The sequence below is a fragment of the Pipistrellus kuhlii genome, unplaced genomic scaffold (assembly GCF_014108245.1).
Source record: "Pipistrellus kuhlii isolate mPipKuh1 unplaced genomic scaffold, mPipKuh1.p scaffold_m20_p_10, whole genome shotgun sequence".
Taxonomy (NCBI): Eukaryota; Metazoa; Chordata; class Mammalia; order Chiroptera; family Vespertilionidae; genus Pipistrellus; species Pipistrellus kuhlii.
The window spans coordinates 32232606-32258140 of record NW_023425405.1 but is presented as its reverse complement, the minus strand read 5'-3'; the positions used below and the strand labels follow the sequence as shown (position 1 = coordinate 32258140).

General features: G+C 38.6%; 1 protein-coding gene across 1 annotated transcript in view; it reads left to right on the top strand.

Moving 5' to 3' along the window:
- Positions 1–6037: 6037 nt before the first annotated feature.
- Positions 6038–25535, top strand: part of SCIN (scinderin) — a 46339-nt gene continuing 26841 nt past the window's right edge. Inside the window, exons 1-4 of the mRNA XM_036429307.2 lie at positions 6038–6351; positions 10582–10736; positions 14109–14270; positions 24907–25056. Coding sequence (XP_036285200.1) covers positions 6153–6351; positions 10582–10736; positions 14109–14270; positions 24907–25056 — 666 coding nt within the window. The 5' untranslated portion in view covers positions 6038–6152. The remainder of the gene's footprint in view (positions 6352–10581; positions 10737–14108; positions 14271–24906; positions 25057–25535) is intronic.

Here is a 25535-nt window from a genome sequence, read left to right as displayed (position 1 = left end):
AGTTGAATGTAATCAAAGTGATAAAATTTTTCTTTATATTTATATTTCATGATATTTTGGGTATTGTTTAAGAAATCATTTTTTTTTTTTACTCAGAAATCAAATACACATACAATTTTTAGTATTTAATTTTTTTAAATTTATATCTCACTTTATAACACATTCTAACCATTTAATAATTTTGTTTGACTTTCTTATTCTATTAGTTTGTTAGGAGATTTCTTAGCTTTTTATTCTCAGACTAGAAGCCCAGTGTACTGGGGACAGGGGTCCCTCAGCCCAGCCTGCACCCTTTCCAATCTGGGACCCCTCAGGGGATGTCCTAGGGATCAGTCCTAAACCAGCAGTCAGACATCCCTCTCACAATCCAGAACTGCTGGTTCCCAACCACTTGCTTGCCTGCCTGCCTGATTGCCCCTAACTGCTTTTGCCTGCCAGCCTGATCACCCCCTAACCACTCTCCTGCCAGCCTGATCAATGCCTAACTGCTCCCCTCCTGGCCTGATACCCCCAACTGCCCTTCCCTGCCAGCCATCTTGTGGGGGCCATCTTGTGACCAGATGGGCGCAGCCATCTTGTTTGAGGGCGTGACAATTTATTTTCATATTACCTATTTATTACATAAGATTACTATCTGCAATTAATAAGTTTTTATTTTTTTTCCTAGTAATTACTAATATCCTTTATTATTTTTTCTGATCTTATTGTATTGTTCAAGACTGTCAGTACCCTGTTGGACAGTAATGAGATATTGGGGCTCCTGTTATTTTTTTCCTGTATTTTTCCAATCAGATAAAATCTTTCTAAATTAAGCATGTCAAACTCAAAGGCTAACATGGGCCAAATAAACAAGGCATGTGGCTCATGGGTCGCAAGTTTGACATGCTTTTTCTAAGTGTTTTCCATTTGATATGTTATTGCTATAATTTATTATTGTGCCATTAGATAAAGAAGTGTTCTCTTTTTCTTAGTTTTGTCAGATGCAGAATATAGAGTTCTCTGAAATATATAAAGTAAAATATTTTCAACAATCCTTTCGATAAATTTGAATAGTCCATAGAAACCTATTATTTCAGGGAAGTCTCAAAATATCAAGGTAAGGGGAAGCTGAGAGTGAAAGGAATGCCAGTCAAGTTGCTTAATTTAAACTCACATTAAGAGATGTTGAATCAAGAAGAGAATTAGCTGAAGGAAGTGATTTCTGGTCAGTGGGAAGGAAATCTTGACTTTCTTAAACAATCTGCTATTTTTGGTTTATGTGAACTAATGAACTTTATTTTTGTAAGTACCTGCACAACAAAATGAAGATCTGATCATGTCTATGCTAAGTAATTGTTGAAATATTTCTTGAAACTATGAAGTTATTTCTCACAAGCTGGTAAATTTAGGGCTACAAACAAAACTGAATAACATGTTAATTGTAATTATTAATAAATAGACACATTTATAAAAACCAGAGCAACGAAAGTTGTTATAATCTCAAGCAGCTTTAGCTCAATTTTATATTTTAAAACCATAATTATTTTCAGATCTCTACTCACATAAATATAAGCTTAAAGCAAAAATTATCACTTTAAAACCATAAATCTCCACAAGACCTTGGATTCTCAACTTTTTTTTTAGGCATAAGCATTCTCTAATATATAATCTCCTAAACTGATGATGATGTCCTCTCTCAATAATCTTACAGGAGTAGGCTATTTCCTATATAATAATATAACAATAATAATAACATGATTTTATTTATAATAAAAATATAAGATGAAAGTGCTGATTTTACCTACTATAGTAAGCAGGCTTACAAAATATAGATTACTAATCAAAATGGAAGACATTGAAGGCTAATAAAACTTTCACCTTAGTGACTTACTGAGGCATTACTGTGCAATTTTTAAATAACTCATTAGTGAAAGGGAAAGTCCTAGATCCTGATTAATGCTTTCTTTTTCTTTAGAAGAAAGGTGAATTTTAAAATAAGTTTTAATTTGTCTATTATGAAGAGGGATGAAATACCCTTCCTTAGAGTATATTTTCACTTTAATCATAACATCTCTTTGATAAGTACTAGGGCTGAGATCCCTGCTGATTATTTATTAACCTCATGTATATTGACTGTGTTCCCAGGGCTTTGCCATACATGATCTCTTTTAATCCTCAAAGCACTCAAGTTTTTAACTGCAGTTTCTATGTTTAAACCCTCAAATAATTTGGTAAATCAAACATAAGTTACTAACAGCAGAATGTGTGAGCTAAAAAATAATAATGCTTTTCCTTGTACTTTCAAAGTTCTTTAGCTTGGCTAATAATCAAACTAATAGAGTCAGACTAAAAGGAGGAAATCAAATTTGTAATATGTATGCATGGAATATTCATATAAGCATGAAAATTCCAAATACAGGCAAAATTGGGTATATATGACATTTTGGATGTAGGAGAGAAGGGAGGGATATAGTCTTAGATTTTAGAAGTGAAAATGAGCAATTTGCAGGTAATTGAGGGAGAGCCTGTAAGTAAACTTTTGCTAGAAAAGCCCAAAACAATGAGATGTGTGTTGGGGGTGGGTAAGGTGGGGGGAACTTAGTAAACATACCCCTGGCTAGATGTCCCCCCACCCACCATACTCAATTCAAATTAGATTTATTTGCCAGTTTTTCTAACAAGTCTCTTGGGCAGAAAAGGAGGGGATGGTCAAACATTTTTTCTGAGACTTAACGTTCTTAATAACCAGCTTAAAATCAATATCCCAAAAAGCACAGATTTGGGGATGGCAAAACTTTGGTTCCCTTTAAGGACTGCCAGTAAAATAAATTTATTATCAGTTACATTATTTTGTTATTTGTAATGAAAGGAAAGCGAAGAAGTAGCACTCTGGAAGCATTTTTTTTTTTCCCCTTGGACAAAAGTCCACTTCCTGTCTTTGGCATATATTTAATTTTAACAACTCTGTGATCGCAGTGCAGTGATGAAAATAAAATAAGAGCTTTTCAACTTTAAGAGTCTGCAACTTGGGGAATGAATATTATTTGAAGCCAACTAGTTTGTGTGTGTGTGTGTGTGTGTGTGTGTGTGTGTTTAACAACTCAATGAATTGCATGCACAATGAATCAATTATACTATTTAAGTTAGTTATTTATTTCCAGGGTTAAGCTATGCAACATTTCTCCTTAGTCATTAACATTCTAGAAGATCACCTACCATGAATTCAACCACAAGCTGACACCTCAAACCTCCTGGCTCTTAGTAAAAAACTTACTCACCTTACCTGTTTCTAACTAGATTGAGAGAAGATTGATAACTTGATTTTTTAATGTAATTTAATCCAAAATCAACTATTCAATGACATCTTTTCAGCAGGTGTTACTGTTATTGTCGTAACTAGCGAGGTTATTAATATTAGTAATAGGAAGAGAGTAAAGGGGAGGCTAGACATTATAAGCATGGTCATCTGGGCAGTTTCACTTGGAGGCTACCACCTCACTCCCCAGGGACCCACACAGGTCCATCCTCTGCAGATCACTGAGGGATTGAATGAAGTGGGAGGTGGGCACTCTGGCAGTGAAGATGGGAATCAGAAGATGGAAGTCAGAGAGTGGGCAGCTGGGAAAAATTCTGGACACCTAGCTGATGAGCGTGGAGATAAAATGAGGGTGCCGAGTCAAAATGAAATCATGTTATTAATGAAATTAGGAATAATAGAAGAAGCATGTTTGGATGGAATGATGAGACTGAGCATGCTGAACTTGACCTTCACAAGGTCAATTAAGTAGCTGTTCAAGTTTGAATCCAGAGATTGCCTAGCCAGGTCAGAGTTAGTGTGATGGGAGTGAGCACTTAACTCAGGCACAAAATTTAAGGGAGATGGGGGAGGGGATCAGTAATTAAGGTCAATAATATTTTAATGCAATATGTTCTAAAATATCAAAATTAATGCCAAAATTATAAAATTAATGCCAAAATGATAAACCAAATACCGAAAGTTCAAGTAAAGGAAGATCAGTATTTCCCTTAAGGCCTCAGCTTTCAAAATGGTCCTGTGAAGCAGTGTTAGCAGTACTGCCTTTACTTAAAGTTTGGTATTTTTATTATGATTTTTGACATTAACTTAAAAATTTTTAAATACTACCTCAAAATAGTATTGATCTTGATTACTAAACTTTTTTTTGGTACATTCTAGGCATTTGCCTCAGACCTGGTCTAAGTGAAAGGGAATTTCACTTACCTATACCAAAGTTTTCTTTTTATTTCTTCATTAAAAGGAAAGGAATTATCATTAAAACTGAAATTGAACTAAACTAATAACTCTGTCTTAAATCCAGAGCTTCAGTTCTCATAAAATTTTTTTCCCTAGAGAAAGCAAGAAAAAAAAAATGATTCCCACTTTACAGATAAGGAAATCAAGTCATACGATGAATGACTCAGAACAAAATTTAAACTTCTTGGTGTTGCATTAGACACTCTAGATCAGAAGCCTCTCCAGGAACAAGCTGGAAGAAAGTAAAAATATCACGTATACTTACGTGAACAAACCTTGGCCAAATAATTTGGATCGAAAGAGTAAGTTTTTGCAAGCAGCATGTGCTTTTGCATTAGACACTGCTTGTCTTCCTCTTTGGCCACTCACCAGCTGAGTGACCTCTGACAAGTTCCAAAGCCTCAGTTTCCTCATCTGTAAAATGAGCCTGACACACCTACCTTTCATTGTCTGGATTAGGAGGGAAAATAATGTAGCTAGTGATATTTATCATCCGGGATCTCAACCTATAATAGATAGCACACACAACACAGGAAATTTTCAGATTTTTTTTTAAAGTGGCAGGGGAAATAGAGGTAAACATTATTATACATCTTGCACTTTTGATTTTTTTTTTTTTACTGTGGTCATATAATATCTATTAAAAACCACTAAGGAAATAAGTGAAGTATACATTGCTAGTGACTTTCAGAGTCTTGCAATTTGGGAAATAATGACAGGAAATGTACACGCATAAAAATCATCCTTCTTATTCTTTTACATGGCCAGCAATTTGCTTTTTTAATAACAGTAAGTGAACTCCTTTGCCATTTCAGTTAGATGATTGCAAAATACATAGTAAAGTTCCATCTGTATTTTGCGGTGCTTCGCCTGTGCTGAAGAAGCAAAAATCGGGGGAAAAGGAGAACATTTTTGAAGCCAGGTAACAGGTAACGGGCAAGTCAGACCAAGCACAATGCCACAGCCGCACACAGCCCGCCTGAGAGCACCCCAGGAGCGCAGTACCTCTTCTTTTCAGCAACTGTCTTGACCAAAGGAGGCAGAGAGCTTAACCGCAGCTCCTGAATCCCAGGGGGATTTACAGAGTCTGTCCCTGGGATAAGACCCCCAGCCTTCCAGGTTTTCATCCAGCCCAAAGCTGGTTTTCAAGGCACCTTCCAACTGGAAAGATCAGGACAGAGCAACTTCAGCCATCAAGAATGGAGCAAGTGGCCAAAACCTGTTTGGCTCAATGGATAGAGTGTAGGCCTGTCCCAGGTTCGATTCCGGGCAAGGGCATGTACCTTGGTTGTGGGCAGATCCCCAATAGGGGGTGTGCAAGAGGCAGCTAATCAATGATTCTCTCTCATCTTTGTTTCTAACTCTCTATCCCTCTCTCTTCATCTCTGTAAAAAAATAAATTAAAAAAATCGATAAAAATATATTAAAAAAAAAAAAAGAAGAAGAATGGAGCAAGTGGACAAGGAAAAGAGGGCGTCGATTATTAGGAGGATTGTTACCTGGACAGGCACTCTTTCCAAAACGATGCGCCATCTAGTTTTTATCGTTAATCTTCTCCATCTGTTGCCTGGCTCAGAGGAGGCATTTCTATAACTTCCCTTTGGATTTCAAAATTCCTGAGACTCCCCTTTCCCTCCTGCCTGAGACTTCCCTTTCCCTCCTGCCCTGGGAAGTCCTTGGAGCTGGAGAAGGCGCTGCGCTCCTCCTGGAGGAGATCCTCTCCTGGGGAGCCACCGCCGCCCGGACACTTGGCCCCTCCCGCTTCGGGCCCCGCCTCCCCGCAGGGCGAACCCTATAAAGTCGGGCTGACCTGGGTCCCTCCAGCCTCTCTGGGTTCAGCCCAACTTCAAGGTCAACAGGTCCCCCGGGGACACCCTCTCCGGAGAGCAGCGCGCCAGCCATGGCCCAGGAGCTGTACCACCCCGAGTTCGCCCGGGCGGGTAAGAAGGCGGGGCTGCAGGTCTGGAGGATCGAGAAGCTGGAGCTGGTGCCGGTGCCCCGGAGCGCCTACGGCGACTTCTACGTGGGGGACGCGTACCTGGTGCTGCACACGAGCAAGGCGTGCCGCGGCTTCACCTACCGCCTGCACTTCTGGCTGGGTAAGGGTCTCCGGCTCGGGAGGGGGCGAGGCGGCGCGGAGCTGAGGTTCCCCGCTGCGGGGAGGGAGGGTGCAAACGGCACGACCTGGGCACCTGGCTTCAGTGGCGTCCCCCGCGGGGCCGCGCCTTTGGGCTCAGCTGCAGACCCCGGGCTCAGCCAAGTGGGGAGCACCCTTATCCCACTGACTTTGACCTTTGCCGGGTCCATCTCCCGGGTCCGAGGCTGGTTGCTCTGGTTCCCGCCCTCTTCCACCTTCCAGCTAAGCCAGGGAGCCGCTGCTCGGCACACCCACCTGGGCGCTGGCCAAGCCCGCTCACCTGCGGACAAGTTCAGTCCTGGTTTCCCTCCTGGGAGGAGACTAAGTCAGACAACTCTGTGGGCATCCCCCGCAGCTGGAGAGGTCTTACGTTGTTTGTTTATTTGTTAATCCCCCCCCCCCCCCTCGTCCCCTTGCGTATTTCTCTACTAATTGCGGTGATTCATTCAAGTCTGGCTGCTTCAAGTCAGGATCCTCACCTCCACCGCGCGGCTGGCAGAGTGCTGCTGACATTCCTGTGTATGGTGCTGGCCAACTTGGATAGCAGCAGGAAACAAATAATGCAACAAGTAAAGCAGATATTGCCCTGCACATAAATCGCTATTTATGTATTTACAGGAGCTTCTTTATTATGATTATTTTAAAATGTATCATTTATCCACGTGAGCAAGGACGCTCTGGCACAAATCGGCTCCTTCGGCCGTAATTATTTTGGGCTGCACTCGGCCAGACGCTCAGGACACTGGGCCTTGTGTGTTCTACTTTTCCACCTTCTACTTTTACTCGTAAACATCCTGAATGTCCTGCCTCTCCCCGTGAGCCGCTTCGCCAGTGGGCACACCCATCTGCTAGTAACAACGTGCCGATTATCTGAGCCTCACTGGCTCCATTCAAAACTAGCTTGCCCCCCAGGGACTTGTGTTTCTTATTTTTAGTTTTATTCCTGAGCTTCTGGGAAAACCACACACACGTACACGTTCTGAAACTCTGAGAGCCATTATTTTTGCTTCTAACATTTGAAAGTTTTAAGAAAGACAATGGTAGAAAGCATTGAGAAGTGATGTTCCCAATGTTAGTCACCATGTGGAGCGGATACACAAATGTCTATGGGAGAAAGGACTGCTTCAATGATAGCAACTGATAGTAAAATGCAGTGCTTGCTTGAGGATGCTGACACTGGGTCCCAAACTCATTTTGATTCCCCATTGTAATGTTACTATTCCTCATAGCCAGTCGTCTATTTTATGTTTTGTACAAAAACAAACAAACAAACAAACAAAAAAACAGCAGCACTGAAACCCTAATATATAAATAACCATGTTCATGAGTGAATAATGCTGACAGAATAATAATGTCCTCACCTTGGTCTTTCTATCCAGAAGTTGTATTTGGAATGAATAAAAGTGAAATGTTACATTTGCCACATTGGTGAACTGAAATGTGAAAGAACTTCATTTCTTGCTATAAATAACAGTTAACTTTAACTTTGTTAGAAGGTTGCAAGAGCTCTTTGAATAGTTTTTTTTTTTATTCTATAGGTTCCTTCTTATCCATATAATGTTTTCAAGTACTGTATCTTCTAAGGTTTACACAGAATCACTATTAATTATTAACCATTAATTATCCACTTAGTGTTCACTAGAAACATTTTTATGATCTTAAATATCTGCTGAAACTGAAGTTAATAGTGTGTTAATTAATCAGTTAATTTTTTCAGTAATTATTTATTTATGGTGCCCAGCATTACATAAGACATTTTTGCATATGAATTATTTTTGAAACTTCCCTGAAAATTTATCATCTCAAAGGTGCAATAAGACAAAACATGATATAAGACAGGTAACATGTGGTAGGCACTATGAAAGACACACTCAGTGTCTGTGGTGAGGGGGAAGCAGAAAAGCCTTTGCAGAAAATGAGGGTAACTGGGAGGGATCTTGTGTCAAGAGAAGATCATGGGGAACATGGAAAAGTTTAGAGTAAAAGAGCCGTCAGGCCTTTAAATGGATTTGTTCATCAGCTCTTCCTGCTTCAGTTCTCTAAAGCAGGCTGGATTTCATCCGGAATATTTCCCTCTAAAACCTAAATTGGGATGAATTCAGAGGATTAATAAAACAGATTGAGAGTAAGTTCGGAAAGGAAGCACTGAAAGCTCAAGGAGAAAGCAAATTTGACTAAAGGAAATCAGTTGGAAGGCAGGTGAGAGTGAGATTAAAATCAGAATGGAGGGGGAAAAGGTGCACAGGGTAGAAATGAAGGAACAAGCCAGGTAAGAGGGAAACGGGGAGAAGGGAGAAGTGGGACATCCAATAGGAGAATGGAGTCATCTTGCCTGGTCTCTCCCACAGTGTCTTTCTGTAACACCCTTGCCTGTCTCAATTATTTCATTTTTTATTTTTGCTTAGAAAGTGTAAGAATCTGTGTGTGTGACTGAAAGTGTTGCATTGGTCCTTCCTACGCATTTCAGCGTTGTACCTAGTGGCTTAAATGCACCACCTTCTGCTTCTGGTCACTTACAGCATCATGTCCATGAATAGGGCTAGATGATCAAGCTCCTATCTGTCACATCCAGATCTATGCTACCAACACCCACCCTCACCATTTCTCCTTGCCAGTTTTAAACTTTACATACATATAGTTGGGAGCAATAAACATTTGTGGTATACTTAGTCTGTGCTAGGCTCTATGCCAAGCATGTCAAACTCAAAGGCTAACAGGGGCCAAATAAACAAGGTTTAAGTTTATGTGGGCCACCAAAAAACAAAAGCTTCAATTTTCATAGAAACATAGGTTTATTTCCATAGAGACATGCTGAATGCAAAAAGCTTAAATAATCGAGTAAATGTTAACATAAAATAATAGAACATGTTAATAGAAATTAATATTTTTTCTTGAACATTAACTTACCAGACACTGAATCACTGCACAAATTAATAAGCGTAATGCAAATAAACCTATTTTCCTTGTTCTTCAAAAGCGAAATATTTCCTGTATCACACACCAAACAAAGTCAGTACGAGACTAATGACATGGCATTCGGCTGCTAAAATATTCACTGCTGGTACTAATGGAGAGAAATTGTGTGTCTGCACATAAGCGAAATGAATGCAACACGATTATAGTAATCAGTCATTAGCGAATGTTGTAGTTCATTATTAATAATTATATATAACAGGATATTGTAAAAATTTAAGTAACAAAATTTTTATTAAAATGTTTCTTGCATACAGTTATATTGGCTGGGCCACAAAAATATTGGTTGTGGGCTGTGAGTTTGACATGCTTGCTCTATGCAAAACACTGAGGATCCAAAGAAGTGGATTGCAATATACAACTACAATACAAGTAACTTACTTATATAAGGGCCAGCAAGGATGTGAAATACTGGATTTTTGTCTATTGCTTGGGGGAAGGTAATAAGTGAGAGATACCATGCAACTACCATATGACCCAGCATTTGCTACATGAATATAACTTAAGTTTATATTCATGTAGAAACCTATATATGAATGTCCATAGCAACTTTATTTAACTAGTCAAAAAACTTGAATCAGCTCCAATATACTTCAACAGGTGCCTGGATAAAAAAAATTGTGGCACATCAATAATTAGAAATATTCCTCAGTGATAAAAAGGAACAAACTTTTGATTCACATAGCAACTCCGATAAAGCTCAGGCAATTATTCCTAGTAAGAGAAAAAAAGCCAAAATGTTACATACTAATATTGTATAATTTTATTTATATACCACTTCCTTTTCTGACACTGTTTAGCTCTGGCCTATGATGTGCATAATCCTTATAAATATTAACATATTGACATGTTAGATGCCTAAAGATGAATGCTAATAAAGGCTAAAATAATTGCAAAATATTTTAGGAGCCTGATTTTTTTTATCAAATGAATCTGAATCCTACTAGAATATATGGATATGTCTTCCTGAGCATATTCAGACTGTAGTGTTTTGTTTTTTAATTTAAAAAAGAATTGGAAAGCAGAAACAAAACATTCTTTTATTTATTAACAACATAATATTTTTAAAATATTGTTCTGTTGAAGATGATTTGTTGTATTGATATTTAATTCAAAGAAAATTTCCAAGTTGTTGTTTTTTGTTTTTTTTTTCATCAGAAACTCTGCCATAATCCTTTCCCTTGCTTGGTAAGTGAGGCGCTATCATTTCCCATTTCAGGAAGAGAGTGTTCTCAGGATGAAAGCACAGCAGCTGCCATCTTTACTGTGCAGATGGATGACTATTTGGGTGGCAAACCAGTGCAGAATAGAGAACTTCAAGGCTACGAGTCTACTGACTTTGTTGGCTATTTCAAAGGCGGTCTGAAATATAAGGTAAGCTGCTCTTCAAACAGTTTTTGTAAATGACGCCCTTTCTCTTCCTATTCATGCACACCTCTTGCCTTCATAGAATGAAAGTACACTGAAGGCAGACTTTTATGTTTTATTTTTGTTTTAATCTATTTTGTTCACTGATAGATCACCAGTACCTGATGAATACATAGTAAGTGCTCAATAAATGTTTTTGGGATGTATTGGGCAGTATGTTCACTACTCTGATTTGATTTTACTTAGTAGATTGATTTTTCATAAAGTTAAGAGTTTTCAGTTATATTATCACAAGGAATTATTGAAATGAAAATTACTTCAATACATAAGTATTGGTAAATTGGGTATTAACAGTTTTTGTTTTTGATATTCTGAAGCATCTTTGAATTTGCTGCAAATAACCTAGTGATCTGGGAATTTCAGTTGCTAGAATATCTTATAGTATAACAATTATAACTTAATACAAAAAAGTATACACACATTTCCTATATAGTGTGGTTTGACCTTGGAAATGAAATAAATGAAACCATTGAGTTGAACATGTATGGTTTCAATCCACAAATTCAAATGCATACACTGACACATACACACATGCACAGTTTATGCGTGTGGGCCTGAAAGTCATCAAATGGCTCTATTTTTTTTAAACAAACAATAAGACCTGTTAAGTTTGTCTGTCTCTATAAGGCCATTTTCAGTAAAAGATAGCTTTTGGGGGGAAATCTCCCAGTGACCTTTCTTTGTAGACTGGCCATCCTTCACCATCCCCCCAGCCCTAGGATTGTTCAAACAAAGTATGAGGTACCGTCCCTAGACAAACATTCTAGAAACAGCCCTTTTCAAAATCAAGCATGCTCCAACAGGGGTTCTGCAGATCCCTCAACTCCTCTCAAGCATATTAACTTCATGAAGACCTAGACCTCAGAGATAAACTAGGATCCTGAATATATACTAAACATACCGACTGCGATGCCAGGGTTTCTTTCTGCTCTTATCTAATCAGAGACTTTGTTAAATATTTTGTGATGTCAGTTAGATCAGGACAGACACAAGTTCCCATATCTCTCTTAAAATCATTTTTCTACCCTAGGGTATCAGCCACCCTAAACATGGAACTATTACCTCTTATTTTATTTAATTCGCATGAATTCCTAGCTTATGTCAAATGATCCTGAAACCCTTCCTTATGTGAGTGAACCCAACATTTTGAAAAAGCTGTTTCTTATATTTACTAAAAGCATGCTGTGCCATTAAACTGGTCATGAGCACATTTCTGCCATATATTACTGGTCTGTCTCAGGGCAAGTATGTAAGCTTTCTGGGCTCAGTTTTCTCATATGTGCAATGGGTATAACAACAGCTTTCACTGTAAGTGTTGTGAGGATTAAGGATTTAATTCATAATACAATACCTATATGGTATAATACATACACAATCAATAGGAACTTACCTTATTAGTAATTTTTTTCTGGCTATTTGTAGGACTTCTAAAATCAAACTTCTGGATACATATTTAAAAGTGGACATGATAAAAGTAACTTTACAGTTATTGGATACTTATATTCTAATTGCCAGCATTAACATCACTACAAATCAGCATTTTATTAGAAAGAGGGTATTTGCAAATGGAGGTCAAATGTATCAGCAAAAAGAAATTAGTTTACTGTCTTATCAGAAGTGACACTGAGCAGATGATGTGTTGCAGTTGTAACAATATCTGATAGGAAATGTAGAAGCAGAGATAATGTACTACACAGAATAGCAAAGACTGTTATGCTATACTTAATTTTCATGAATATTATCTCATTTAATTTAAATAACAGCCCTGTGGTACAGTTCTATCATTATCACACTATTACAATATGTAAATGGAAGCTTAGAGAGACTATGTACTTGCCAAGGTCTAATAGCTAGTATGTGAGTGGGTGACCATTTGACTCCATTGCCCAAGCTGGTAATCATACTGGGATGCTCTCAACATTCAGCTAGAAAATATGAAGACCATCTTCTCTTGTTATTTCATTGACTTGAGGTTATTCCTCTGTGAGGCGTTTTATGGGGTTGGAAGGGGTTATCAAAGACTATTACCACCACTCCCTCCTATTAAATCTTCCATAAATCACGCCTTTCCTAAGAAGACCCAGCCCTTAGCCATAATTGTGAATAGCAACCATCTGACATCTGTCAGCCAGGAAAAGTGTATTTATGGCACCACAGATATAGAGGACTTTGTTGAATGAAAACGTCCACTTTGTTTTCATTCTGTAGAATTGGTAGAAGGAGGCAGGGAGTTTATAGGGTTGATTTAAACAATATTCACAGAACTACTTGCTATTTGATACAGACATATGTAAAACTTAGTTTTTCTCTTGTGCATTTTTTAAATATATTTTATTGATTTTTTTACAGAGAGGAAGGGAGAGAGATAGAGAGCTAGAAATGTCGATGAGAGAGAAACATCGACCAGCTGCCTCTTGCACACCCCTCACCGGGGATGTGCCCGCAACCAATGTATTCCAATACATGCCCTTGACCAGAATCGAACCTGGGACCTTTCAGTCCGCAGACCGACGCTCTACCACTGAGCCAAACCGGCTTCGGCTCTTGTGCATTTTTGACATTAAATAATAGAGCTAAAAAGTTATTTTTAAAATACTGTTAAATGTTCATAGGCTATATATCATTCTGATGATTCATCATATGACATTAGCCTAAATGTTGTTATATGTATCCTCAGTCTAATCTATATATTTTTATGTTTATCTTTATTGTTGAAAATATTATAGATGTCTCCTTTCCCGCCCCCCTCCCCAGTACTCCCCCCCCCCATCCATCTGTACTTGTGACCTCTGACTCTCCTCCAACCTCCTGTTGCTTTTTTTCCTTGAAATCCTTATCTACCTTCTTCTTCTCCTTCTCCTTCTCCTTCTCCTTCTCCTTCTCCTTCTCCTTCTCCTTCTCCTTCTCCTTCTCCTTCTCCTTCTCCTCCTCCTCCTCCTCCTCCTCCTCCTCCTTCTCCTCCTCCTCCTCCTCCTCCTCCTCCTCCTCCTCCTCCTCCTCCTCCTCCTCCTTCTCCTTCTCCTTCTCCTTCTCCTTCTCCTTCCTGTAGCAGGTTTTATACTTTGAAATTTCTCATAAAATATTTGCAATGTTGATATAGGAAGGACAGAGCCTAACTTAAAAAAGAAAAAATTGTTGATTTGCTAAGGAATTCTCTTCTTCCTATTTAATTTTTCACATGCTCCGAGGTGGCTGTTTTCTCTTGGCGTGGTAGGCTGTTTTGGCACAAGCACCTGTGGTTTCACACATGACTGTGTCTAGTTCAAAGCCTCATCTGTTTTGTTTTGGTTTTTTTTTCTGCCCCCTCCCACTAATCAGGCTGGCGGTGTGGCATCTGGACTAAATCACGTTCTCACCAACGACCTGACCGCCCAGAGGCTCCTGCACGTGAAGGGTCGGAGAGTGGTCAGGGCCACGGAAGTTCCCCTGAGCTGGCACAGTTTCAACCAGGGTGACTGCTTCATCATTGACCTTGGCACTGTAAGTTTTATATTCACCTGTTGACATCAAAAGTAAAGTAAATTGCCTTCAGATCATAGCCGATGTACATGTCATGAAACATAATCACTTTTTCTGCATCCTGAAAAGAGGTCATGTTTCTGTGAGATGCAAGGGTATCGTGTGAGTAACTGGCTAGTATTTACATGACACAAAGTGGGACTTCAGAGTTTTTATTTTCTTTGATAGGTTTAGAATGACATAGTGATTTAGTTCTTCCTACCATAGAACAGAAATGAGTAATTTTTAAATATATTTTCCCTTCTCTCTGAACAGAACTTCCTCTGATTATTTTTGTCCTTAATTGTTTATAGGAAAACATTGCTTGAGGGGAAAAGTGATTCCCCCAGAGAGCAAAGGTAAAGTTTTAAATAGGCACAGCATGAGTCTAAGCAGTGTGCCTGAAGAGTTTTGGGCAGAGTCCCTTAAATACACACACATGCACCATACTACTTCACACTTAAAAAAAAAAAAAAATATATATATATATATATATATATATATATATATATATATATATATATATTTCAGAGAGAAAGGGAGAGGGATGAGAGAGAATCATTGATTGACTGCCTCCTGCATGCCCCACACTGGGGAATTTAGCCCAGGGCTTGTGCTCTCACTGGGAATCCAACCATGACCTCCTGGTTTATAGGTCAACCCTCAACTATTAAACCACACTGGCCAGGCTACTTCACACTTTTTAATTATCTTAGGATTATTAGAAGAACAGACATAGGTACAAATATCAAGTGTCATCTTATTTACTCTTTGACCTTGAGCAAGTCATTAATCTATCTGAGCCTTAACTTCCTTATTTATATTTTCATCTTGACTCCGATTTTCAATGTCATTTTTAACCTTAGTTGGCTATGATTCAGTCTCATCTGACACACAGTCACATCTGGAAATGGCAGTTATTATCCCAGTTTCACAAGAAGAAAATCAGCCTTGGAAGGTGTGACAAAGTCACTTGGAATGATATAGGATTGAGTGGTGACCTGGAATAGTATCTGTTTTTTTGTTTGTTTATTTTATTCCTAGTGCACATCCTTTTCACTACACCAAGTGAACTTGGTAGTATATAAAATGGTATGGCTCTATAAAGTAGTATCTTGTGCCTTGGCGGGTTTGAATCAGTGAATAGAGCATTGGTCCATGAACCAAAGAGTCCCAAATTTGATTTTGGACAAGGGCATATACCTCAGTGCAGGCCTGATCCCCAGGGTGCATGTGGGAGGCAACCAATTGGTGTGTCTCTCCCACATCAATGTTTCTCTCTCTCTCTCAGTCTCCTTCTGCCTTTCCTTCTCTTAAAAAAAAATCTTTTAACAGTTTCAGAATCTACTGAATTCAGAATTGAATATGTCTATTCTGGCTTAGAATTAACTGAAAATAGTACTATTGGTGAAATCATTCATTTTTTTAAACATGTATGAATTGACTTTCCACAATGGGCTAATAGATGGGTTTGGTTGTAGATTGGCATTCTGATAACATATACTCTCTTCCCCCAAGTCAGGCCTGCCCCTAGGAGTCTGACCCACAAATCCAGGCTCATAAAAAAGGGACAAAGTCTCTAGTATAAAGTTCAAGCCACTTCATCTGTTTAATAGTAAACCATCTTTATTTTATATAGTTAATTATCCTTAATAACTTTGGAGTTGCCACTTATCCTCATTCCTGGAATTAATTTGTTGCAGAGATACTTGAGTTTGATTATCCCTTCTGTATGGAAGAGATATTTATACTCTACCACACCCTAAAGGGATACCCCAGTAGGAATTGAGCTCTGGATCCCTAAGTACATTGGAAAAAATACCTACAAGATCTATGTTTATGTTAACTAACTTTCAATCAGTTGGTATGTGGCCAAAAATTACTAAATGGTAATAAGATCTTGGAGTTGCCTTAGTGACTTTATTTTTGGGTGTGTCAGAGTAAACAAAAAAAGTAGGGAGTCACATCTTTCTCTACCATAATGTTATAACTTGAGTTAATTATTTTGTGACCTCTTTCTGCATTGACAACATAAAAAGAAGCCAGTGTAGTTTCTTCACATTTGTTTGGTTACCCAGGTGTGAAAAGGTAGGCAAGACATCTAAGTCTGTCTTCCAACAAAAGTCAACTGGCCAACACTAAGGTTATGATATAACCTAAATCCTCTATCTTGACTCAGTTTGAGGGAATTCATTTTTTTAATAAATAATCACTATTATTAATATGATATGCCATATACCTTAAAGACATTTACTACGTTAGGATTTCAGACTATAGTAAATACCCTCTAGACATGACAATATAACCTATTCAACCTAAAGCATGATATTTAAAAATTATCCATTTAATCACTTTGAAAATTAATGTCGTGGCCGGTTTGGTTCAATGGATAGAGTGTTGGCCTGCAGACTGAAGGGTGCCAGGTTTGATTCTGGTCGAGGGCACATTACCTGGGTTGCGGGCTTGATCCCCAATAGGGGGAGTGCAGGAGGCAGCCAATTAATTCTCTCCATCCCCCTTTCTATTTCTCTCCCTCTCCCTTTCTCTATGAAATCAATAAAAATATATTAAAATGCATTATTTTTTTAAAAGGGAAATGTCAATATTTTAGAGGATGATTTTGATAAGTTGTTTTACATTTAGTGTGTTTTCAGAAAATAGTATGGGACATGGTTAGATCTCAGCAATTTGTAATTTACTGAATCTTCGGAAAATGCTTTTGAACCATATATTTTTATGTTGGTGAATGTGTATATCATTATTTTCTCACTATTGTTAAAGATATGGGGTATTGGTAGACATTAAATAATAAAATCATATGTAAGTATATTGCGACAAAACACCCATAACTATAGCATATAAGTGAATAATAATGAAAAAGCCCATATTCTCAAAGTTTGCCATCTGGAGTGAACTCCTAGCCATGAATGGAGAATTAGATTCCACAGAGCGATGAGTTCCGTTTCCTTGTTCACTTGTTTGGTCAGGTGTGTAACTTTGCCCTACTCCCCATGCTATTTATACTCTATCACCCCCTCATTGTTTTGTCATGCTGCTCTGGAAAAGCAGGCTATACTTCCTTATTCACCAGTAGGTCTTCAACCCACGTTTCCGGACTTTCCCTCCCACTCTTTCTTTGAAACTGTTCTTCCTCAGGGGTAATGCCTTCTGATAAATCCCGTGGGCATTTTGATCATTATCCACTTGCAGGAACTAACACACTTCATTACTCCCTTCTGCACCAACCTCACTCTTCCCACCTTCCCCTCCCTTTAAGCCACTCTTTTCTCATTCTTCTGGATGTGGTCTGCCTACCCCCTCAAGTTGTTTTGCTCTGGCTTAATCTCTATGTCAGTATTTCTAACTGCCTCCCCAATGTGTTAGCTTGTGTGCATTATGAGAACCTCAAACATGACTCATCTAACCATGGAACTCATCAACTTCACTCTCATTCCCAAACCACTTCTCCTTGTTGTCCTTGTCTTGTGAATAGTGCCACCTCTCGTTCACACCCTCAACCCCCAAATTCAGGAGTTATCCTGACAACTTCTCCCAAATGCTGCATGTGCAGTCAACCACTATGCCTGGTCCGTGCCGCCTCCTCACCGTTTCCTCTGTCCTTCTTGTCCACTTTCTCACCACGATACCTGCGCATGGCACTCTCCCTCGCATTGGCATGCTTTTGCTTTTGTGCACATTGTTCCTTTGCCTAGAATACTCTCCTCGTCAGCATCACCTTTCTCCAGCAAGCATTAAATATCCTCTCATCCTTAACTTTCCAATTCAGATATTGCCTTCTATATGTGTTCCCTGACCTCTGCCTCTTCTCCTTCCACTGTCCCTTGTCACACCCCCATAGAGTTCTTCGGCACACCTTATCTGAACTTTCCTATCCCTCAGGGCCTTGCCTGTAGTAGTTTCCACATTGCCTGTCCATTCACTTATTAACCTCATTTACTCACTTTGTTTCTAGTATTTGGCCTAGAACTTAAAACCACTCAACAAGTGTTTCAACAGATGGATAGCTGTCCGACATAAAGCATACAATTTCATGCAGTCCTCTGTACAAGGGTGTAATTGTTTTCATCTATAACTCAACCTGACTATATTGCCAAGCTTCAAATTCCAAGGGTAAAACAATCTTTTCTTATTAAGGTGAAGTTTGTTTACTATTAAAGCAATGCAGACTTATCCCACCCATCTCCTTTCTACCCCTAAGGCTGGAATGCACGTGCAGTAGGATGATTTGGGCATGGGGGTTGGGTTGAGAATGGAAGTGTGAGTCTGGTTTGTAGTCTTCAGACCTCACTCCTCTCTGGACTTTCACTGTGGCCTCCCCATCTCATTCATTCTCGAGCTCTGGGCTTTGGCCGCTGTCCCAAGACATTTGTTGGAAAATATCCGTGGCCTCACTTTGGTCTTCTCATCTGCCCACATATCTACCACAAGATCCCTTCTGATTCTGTCAGCAACCTCCCTCCTGCCTCCCACTCCAGCCCAGAAACCCTCCCTTGCTTTTCCCCTGCCACACTGGACTTGGGGGGACACTTGTACCACACTGCTTTCCCCACACCACACAGGAACTGTGGGGACACTGTAGCCACGTGGCCTTTCCCATGCCACACTGGGCTTTTGTGGGGACACTTGTAGCCACATTGCTCCAACTGCCTAGACACTGCCCACTGTCATTTCTGTGTGTGTGTGTGTGTGTGTGTGTGTGTGTGTGTGTGTTTAATATATTTTATTGATTTTACACAGAGAGGAATTGAGAGGGATAGAGAGTTAGAAACGTTGATGAGAGAGATACATCGACCTGCTGCCTCTTGCACACCCCCTACTGGGGATGTGCCCGCAACCAAGGTACGTGCCCTTGACCGGAATCGAACCCGGGACCTTTCAGTCTGCAGACAGACGCTCTATCCACTGAGCCAAACCAGTTTCGGAGTCATTTCTGTTTTTATGCTCAGGATCATGGATGACTATTTGATTAATATGCTGACGGGAAAGTATACCAAGCTCTTTTCAAAGATTCACTGCACCTGATCAGATTCTCCAATTATCTTTTAATCTCCTACTGTTCTATTCTTGGGCCTGACAAACTAGTTTTACAGCATTTCACAGTCACTTATTCCATGGTTTCTACAATACACTCTAGGCCCTAAGGCTAAGACTAGTTCTTGATTTACAAAACTAGCTATCTAGACTGAAAACTCACTCTTCCCCAAAAATCTTTAACAAAATCAAGGTTCTTTTCAATTAAAACAATGTTGGCTTTCAGGCTTTAGTCTCTGCTATGACTTAAAAATGCTAATTTTAAAACTAAAAAACATGAAGCAAAATCTTCTTTGTTCTGGATAAATTCATCCTTACCTCAAAGTAATGCATTCCACTAGATTTGTGAGGGGCGAGTCTTGAGGCAACAAGAAAAGATAAACCAAATATTAAATCTGTAAAATTTATGGTCAGTGAGAGTAGGGAACAATGGCATTTGCTGTGTGCTTAGTATATGCTGGGTGTGAGGATAAGGTTGAAGGCCCAGGTAGCCTTTGAGAGCCATAGGTGCTGTCAAATGGTGAGAGGTCACAGACACATACACAAGTTAGAGTATTAACATCATTTGGAAGAGGTTTTTTTAAAAAAAAATCTATCCCTATCATTTGATCTTTAGGATTCTGATTTTAAAGTTTTGGGGTGAGACTTTGGTATAAGTACTTATTAAGCCCCACTTCGATATGGGAAATATCTGAAGTTGCTGCAACATTAAGAGATTATATGATTGGCGAACCAATGAGTCAATTAAACATAGTTATGTCAACTTACGTGGCTGGCAGAATTGTTTTTTGATAAGCTGATGATAAACTTCTTTGGTGTGTTAAATACTTGGATTTGTAGAGAGAACATGATTTCATCTATTCTCACTGTCACTATAAAAAGAACCCTCCAAAGTTGTCCCTGGTCCCACTAGGTGCCATTGTTACAGAGAACCGGAATAATCAAACAATGCCAGAGAGTTTGGAGTCACAGTTTATTGCACGTGGGTCCAGATGAAAATGTCTCTCAAACTCTAGGCCCCAACATGGAGGAATTTTCCCTATTTATATGTTTTTACCTTCCTTGTCTCCCAAATATGGGGTGTTTCCGGCCCCCTTCGTAAGTTCTTAAAGAGCCCCTGTGTGCTGGGGCCTTGAGACCTCAACCAAAGGTTTGGCCTGGTGCCAACACTGATAATTTCATCTGGGGAAGGTTTAATGGCCTTTCTGAAGTGGGAGTAGTCTTATTTTCCTTATTATTTAAGCAAGCAAGCATTTACCAAAACCAAATAGCAGGGTTACATTTTCATACAGCAGTTTTTATATAAGATGGATGCTTCACCATCACTACCAGCAACTAAACTGGAGTTGTCCAAATCATTTCCCCCTTTCCCTGGCCTCCAGTACATGTCCAAACCGTCTGGTTGACCAGTTCTGCAAGGTTTAGCCTACTAAATATCCCTGGATTCTTCTCTTCTCTCCATCACCACTACTCTGCCCTGATTCACGTACAGTTCATTCCCTTCTAAGTCTTTTGGATCTTAGAAGGTAAGTAGTTGCCTCTGAAACCATGCTTGCATTACATTTTCTCAGGTCTAGTATGCTTAAATAAGGTTTATGAAAGAGGTATTTCTTCTAAATCCCAGCCAAGTCCTATAAATAAAACAATTGAGGTTATAATAAAAGCATTTTTGTAATAATACAGATCCACCTATCTCATCAATTTAGACAGTTTTTAGCTCTATGCAGATTTTTTTTTCTTTTTGCAGCCCACTCCTGGAATTATAAAAAGAAAATTCTTCAAGCACGGTGCCAGTTGAGTACAAAGCTTCCTTGTGCACAGTGGTGAAGTAGTCTTAACCAACCACCTCTAAATAGAGTAGTGTTGAGCAGTAGGGTTTATTAATAGTACTACACATGTGTTTCAGCACAGTGGAGCTCTGTTAAAATGAAATGTAATAAACACATTATCCACACATAGTGAAATATAAATTTCTGAGTTGCTAAAATTCTGTTTAAGATTTTAAAGCACATTTATAGGTGTAGCTGCCATGATCGAATGAACTATATTTGCATAAAAATTAATTAGCATTGTATGAAAAGGGTATTTTCATTAATATGACTGTTTAAACAGTTACAGCTTTTAGCAGTATATAATTAGAATCCATTGAAAATTAAGTCTAGTAAATAAGATGTCACAGCCGAGACCGGTTTGGCTCAATGGATAGAGCGTCGGTTTGGGGACTAAAGGGTCCCGGGTTCGATTCCGGTCAAGGGCATGTATTGTACCTTGGTTGCGGGCGCATCCCCGGTGGGGGGTGTGCAAGAGGCAGCTGATCAATGACTCTCTTTCGTCGATGTTTCTAACTCTCTATCTCTCTCCCTTCCTCTCTGTACAAAATCAATAAAAATATGTTAAAAAAAATAAGACGTCACATTTATAAAAATAGAAGCATAGAGTAAGGTGTGAGCATAATAGAAAACATTCATTTTTGTGCTCAATAGGAAATGTTCTATAACACTTTTTAAAATGAATCAGTCATCTTTGAGCTAAAGAGAAAACTTCACTTTTAAAGTTTTATTATTTTTAATGGGTATTTCATAGGTTTGTTTTTACTTTTTTAAAGGTCAAAACTGTAGTCTTGCCCTAACTGGTTTGGCTCAGTGGATAGAGCATCAGCCTGTGGACTAAAGGGTCCCAGGTTCCATTCAAGTTCGATTCCGGTCAAGGGCATGTACCTTGGTTGTTGGCACATCCCCAGTAGGGGGTGTACAGGAGGCAGCTGATTTATGTTTTTCTCTCATCGATGTTTCTAACTCTCTATTGCTCTCCCTTCTTCTCCATAAAAAATCAATAAAATATGTATTTTTAAAAACCACCAAAAAAAACTACCTGTAGTCTTAAGAAATGACTATTTACAATTCACTTTTAAACACATTTACCAAGCTTCCATAATGCTTTGCAATTGCTCATAAAATTTTGTATGATTTTATATAATCTCTTTGAAGTAGGGGAGTGGTCATTATATGACTAAGGTAGGGAGCACAGACATCTGTTAAATAATTGTATAAACACAAAGGAACTCAATAATGAAAGTTGCTAGTAAGTTTGAGAAATTAAAAAGCTAACTTCTGACCTACCTGCTGAACTACATTGTAGTGTGAGTATTAGAAGTTTGCTTCCTCAGGCCTACTGAGAAGAGAATCATTTGCAGAATCACACAGAATGAGGCAGTAAAAGAATCAGAGCTAAAAGCCTGTACTCAGGAGAGGAGCTGGCATGGCCATATTAGACAATTAGATGTTACAGGTTCCCTGTAATTTGTGCTCAGTGCAAGGTGCTCAGGACAACCAGCAGGAGCTCTCAGCCCTGGATGAATGCTGGAATCACTTGGGGAGGGCTCGATAAACACACTTGAGATTACCTAAGGGTAGGGTTCAGATATCTGTATTTTCAAAAATCATCTTCCTTCCTAGCCACAGCAATCAGACCAATAAATAAATAAAAGGCAGAAATAGCAAAGGAATACTCAAAACTGGCCTTATTTGCAAATGAAATAATACTATATAGAGAGAATTCCAAAGAGAATTTCTTGATGGGTCAAGAAAACTATTATAACTGATAAATGAATTCAGTAAATTAGCAGGATACAAAATAAACATTCAGGAATTGGACCCACTTTTATACACCCAGTTTTTATATATAATAAAAAACTAACAGAGGCTGTTGCAGTCTGGTGGCTCGATTGGAGCATCATGCTATACATCAAAAGGTTGCAGGTTTAATTCCTAGTCAGGGCACAGACCTTGGTGGAGGGTTCAATCCTCTCGTTGGGGGTACAGAGTTTCTCTCTCTGTCTCTCTCTCTTTCATTTCAGGCAAGCAGTAAACTTTTTTGAATAAAGAAATGACTCTGGACTAGAAATATCTTCTAGCCAGAGAAAAGAGCCAATGCCTTTGAATCTTGGGCACTCTGTTATTTTGCTGTTATTAATTTGTAGAGGCCCAGTGCACACAATTTCATGCTTAAGTAACTTTCTGTGCAGCAAGCCCCAGGAGCCCTGCAGTGCCACTGAGCTGTGAGTCACATCATGCCACGTGAGCCACAAGTGGCTCCCAAGCCGGGGGAGGGTCTGAGAGGTGCTCCCTGCACCTCCTGGTGACCAGTCATTTAGTCATTATGGCCACTGGGCTTATATATATATATATATATATATATATATATATATATATATATATATATATATATATGGATTTTCTCTTTTAAAAATTGCAAACATAAAGTCACATAGTCAATAAGTGGCCACTAAGGTCTGTCTCCTTCACACTTATGGCTATGCTAACCCCCTCTCCAAGACTGACTAGATGAAATATGTGTGGAAACTTTTGAAAATCAAATGTAGTGCAAATATATTATTAGCACTAATTGTCTACATGTCAATTTCTCCTGCTCATTTTCCTGCATTGATCTCTCTATCCCCAAAGTCTAGCTCATATTAGGCACCTATAAATGTGACAATTTTTTAAAAAGGAAAAAACACTGACTTTAGCTACTGTAAAAATTAAGGGCTTTCTTTCTGCATATATATGATTCTCCCTTTGTGTTAGAACTGTGTCTTTTATTTAAAAATCTTTTTTCTGTAAACACAGGAACAGAGATGATGTTTTTGTTTCTACTTGATTGGAACTATATTATTCTAGGGCTTATTTTTATCCTTGATGATATACCTTGAATAATTTTCTATGTCAGTACTGAAACATTTTCCTCAATGTTTGGTCACTGAAGTCTAGTCTCCAGCATCCATGTAACACATTTATATAGCTATCTTTTCAGGGATGGGAGATTTTGTTTTGTGTGTTTCTTTGTTTTTGAACCCCATGTTTGACTACTATAGAATAGATTCTTAGGAGTGAAATTTTCTGATCTAAAAGCAATTATTTTTTTATATGATGCCAAACTGCTCTCAAAAAAAGCCTGTGTCAGTTAATATCACCCACATAGTATGTGATAATGCCCATTCCCACAACCTGCCAGGATGAGAGATACTATTAAACTTCTCTTTCGTATTTTTCTTAAAACATATTCAATGTCAAGGGCACATGCCTAGGTTGTGGGCTCAATCCCCAGTGGGAGGCATGCAAGATGCAGCCAATAAGTGATTCCCTCTCATCATTTATGTTTCTATCTCTCTCTTTTCCTTTCTCTCTGAAATCAATAAATATATTAAAAAATAAAATAAATAAAAATGCTTAATTTATAATTCTGAGAGCAACAGAATACAGGATAAGATATAAATTAAATATATGAAATAATGTATACCTCAACAACAGATCATTTAAAAATATTTTTATTATTAAATTACTGAAATAACATTGGTTAATAACATTATATAAATTTCAGGTGCACAACTTTATAATAAAACACCTGTATATGCTCATTACCTGAGGTCTAGTCTCCTTCTGTGACCTAATATTTTTTAATTTTATTTTTTTTATACCTTTTGGTAGTTAATCACTATGTGTATTACAATATGTCTAAATGTTCTCCACATATTATTGAGGTGAAAAGATCTACCTCTTTCTTTTAGAAAATTTACCAGTGGTGTGGTTCCTCGTGCAACAAATATGAGCGCCTGAAGGCCAGCCAGGTGGCCATTGGCATTCGGGACAATGAAAGGAACGGAAGATCTCAACTAATTGTGGTGGATGAAGGGAATGAGCCACCGGAGCTGATAAAGGTATTGTGACTTAGGTTGTGTTTGCAAGGTTACTACTTTTAGGTCAAGCATACAGGGCAAGGTTGTGTGTGTATGTGTGTTAGTTTCAACAAATTTCTACTATTTAGGCTCAGATTAGGTAAAAGGAGATAGAGTTTGTCACGGTCATGGTAGTAGGAAAGCAGAGCATCAAGACTTTGCTCTCACCATTGATATGACTATCAAAGGAAGCCTTGACCCTATGTCAGTGGTTCTCAACCTTTCTAATGCTGCGACCCTTTAATACAGTTCCTCATGTTGTGGTGACCCCCAACCATAAAACTATTTTTGTTGCTAATTCATAACTGTAATTGAATCATAATGTAAATATCTGTGTTTTCCCATAGTCTTAGGCTCTACATCAGCAGTTCTATTAGCAGGGTCGCCTAAGACCATGGGAGAACACAGATATTTATATTACGATTCATAACAGTAGCAAAATTAATTTTATGTTTTTAATG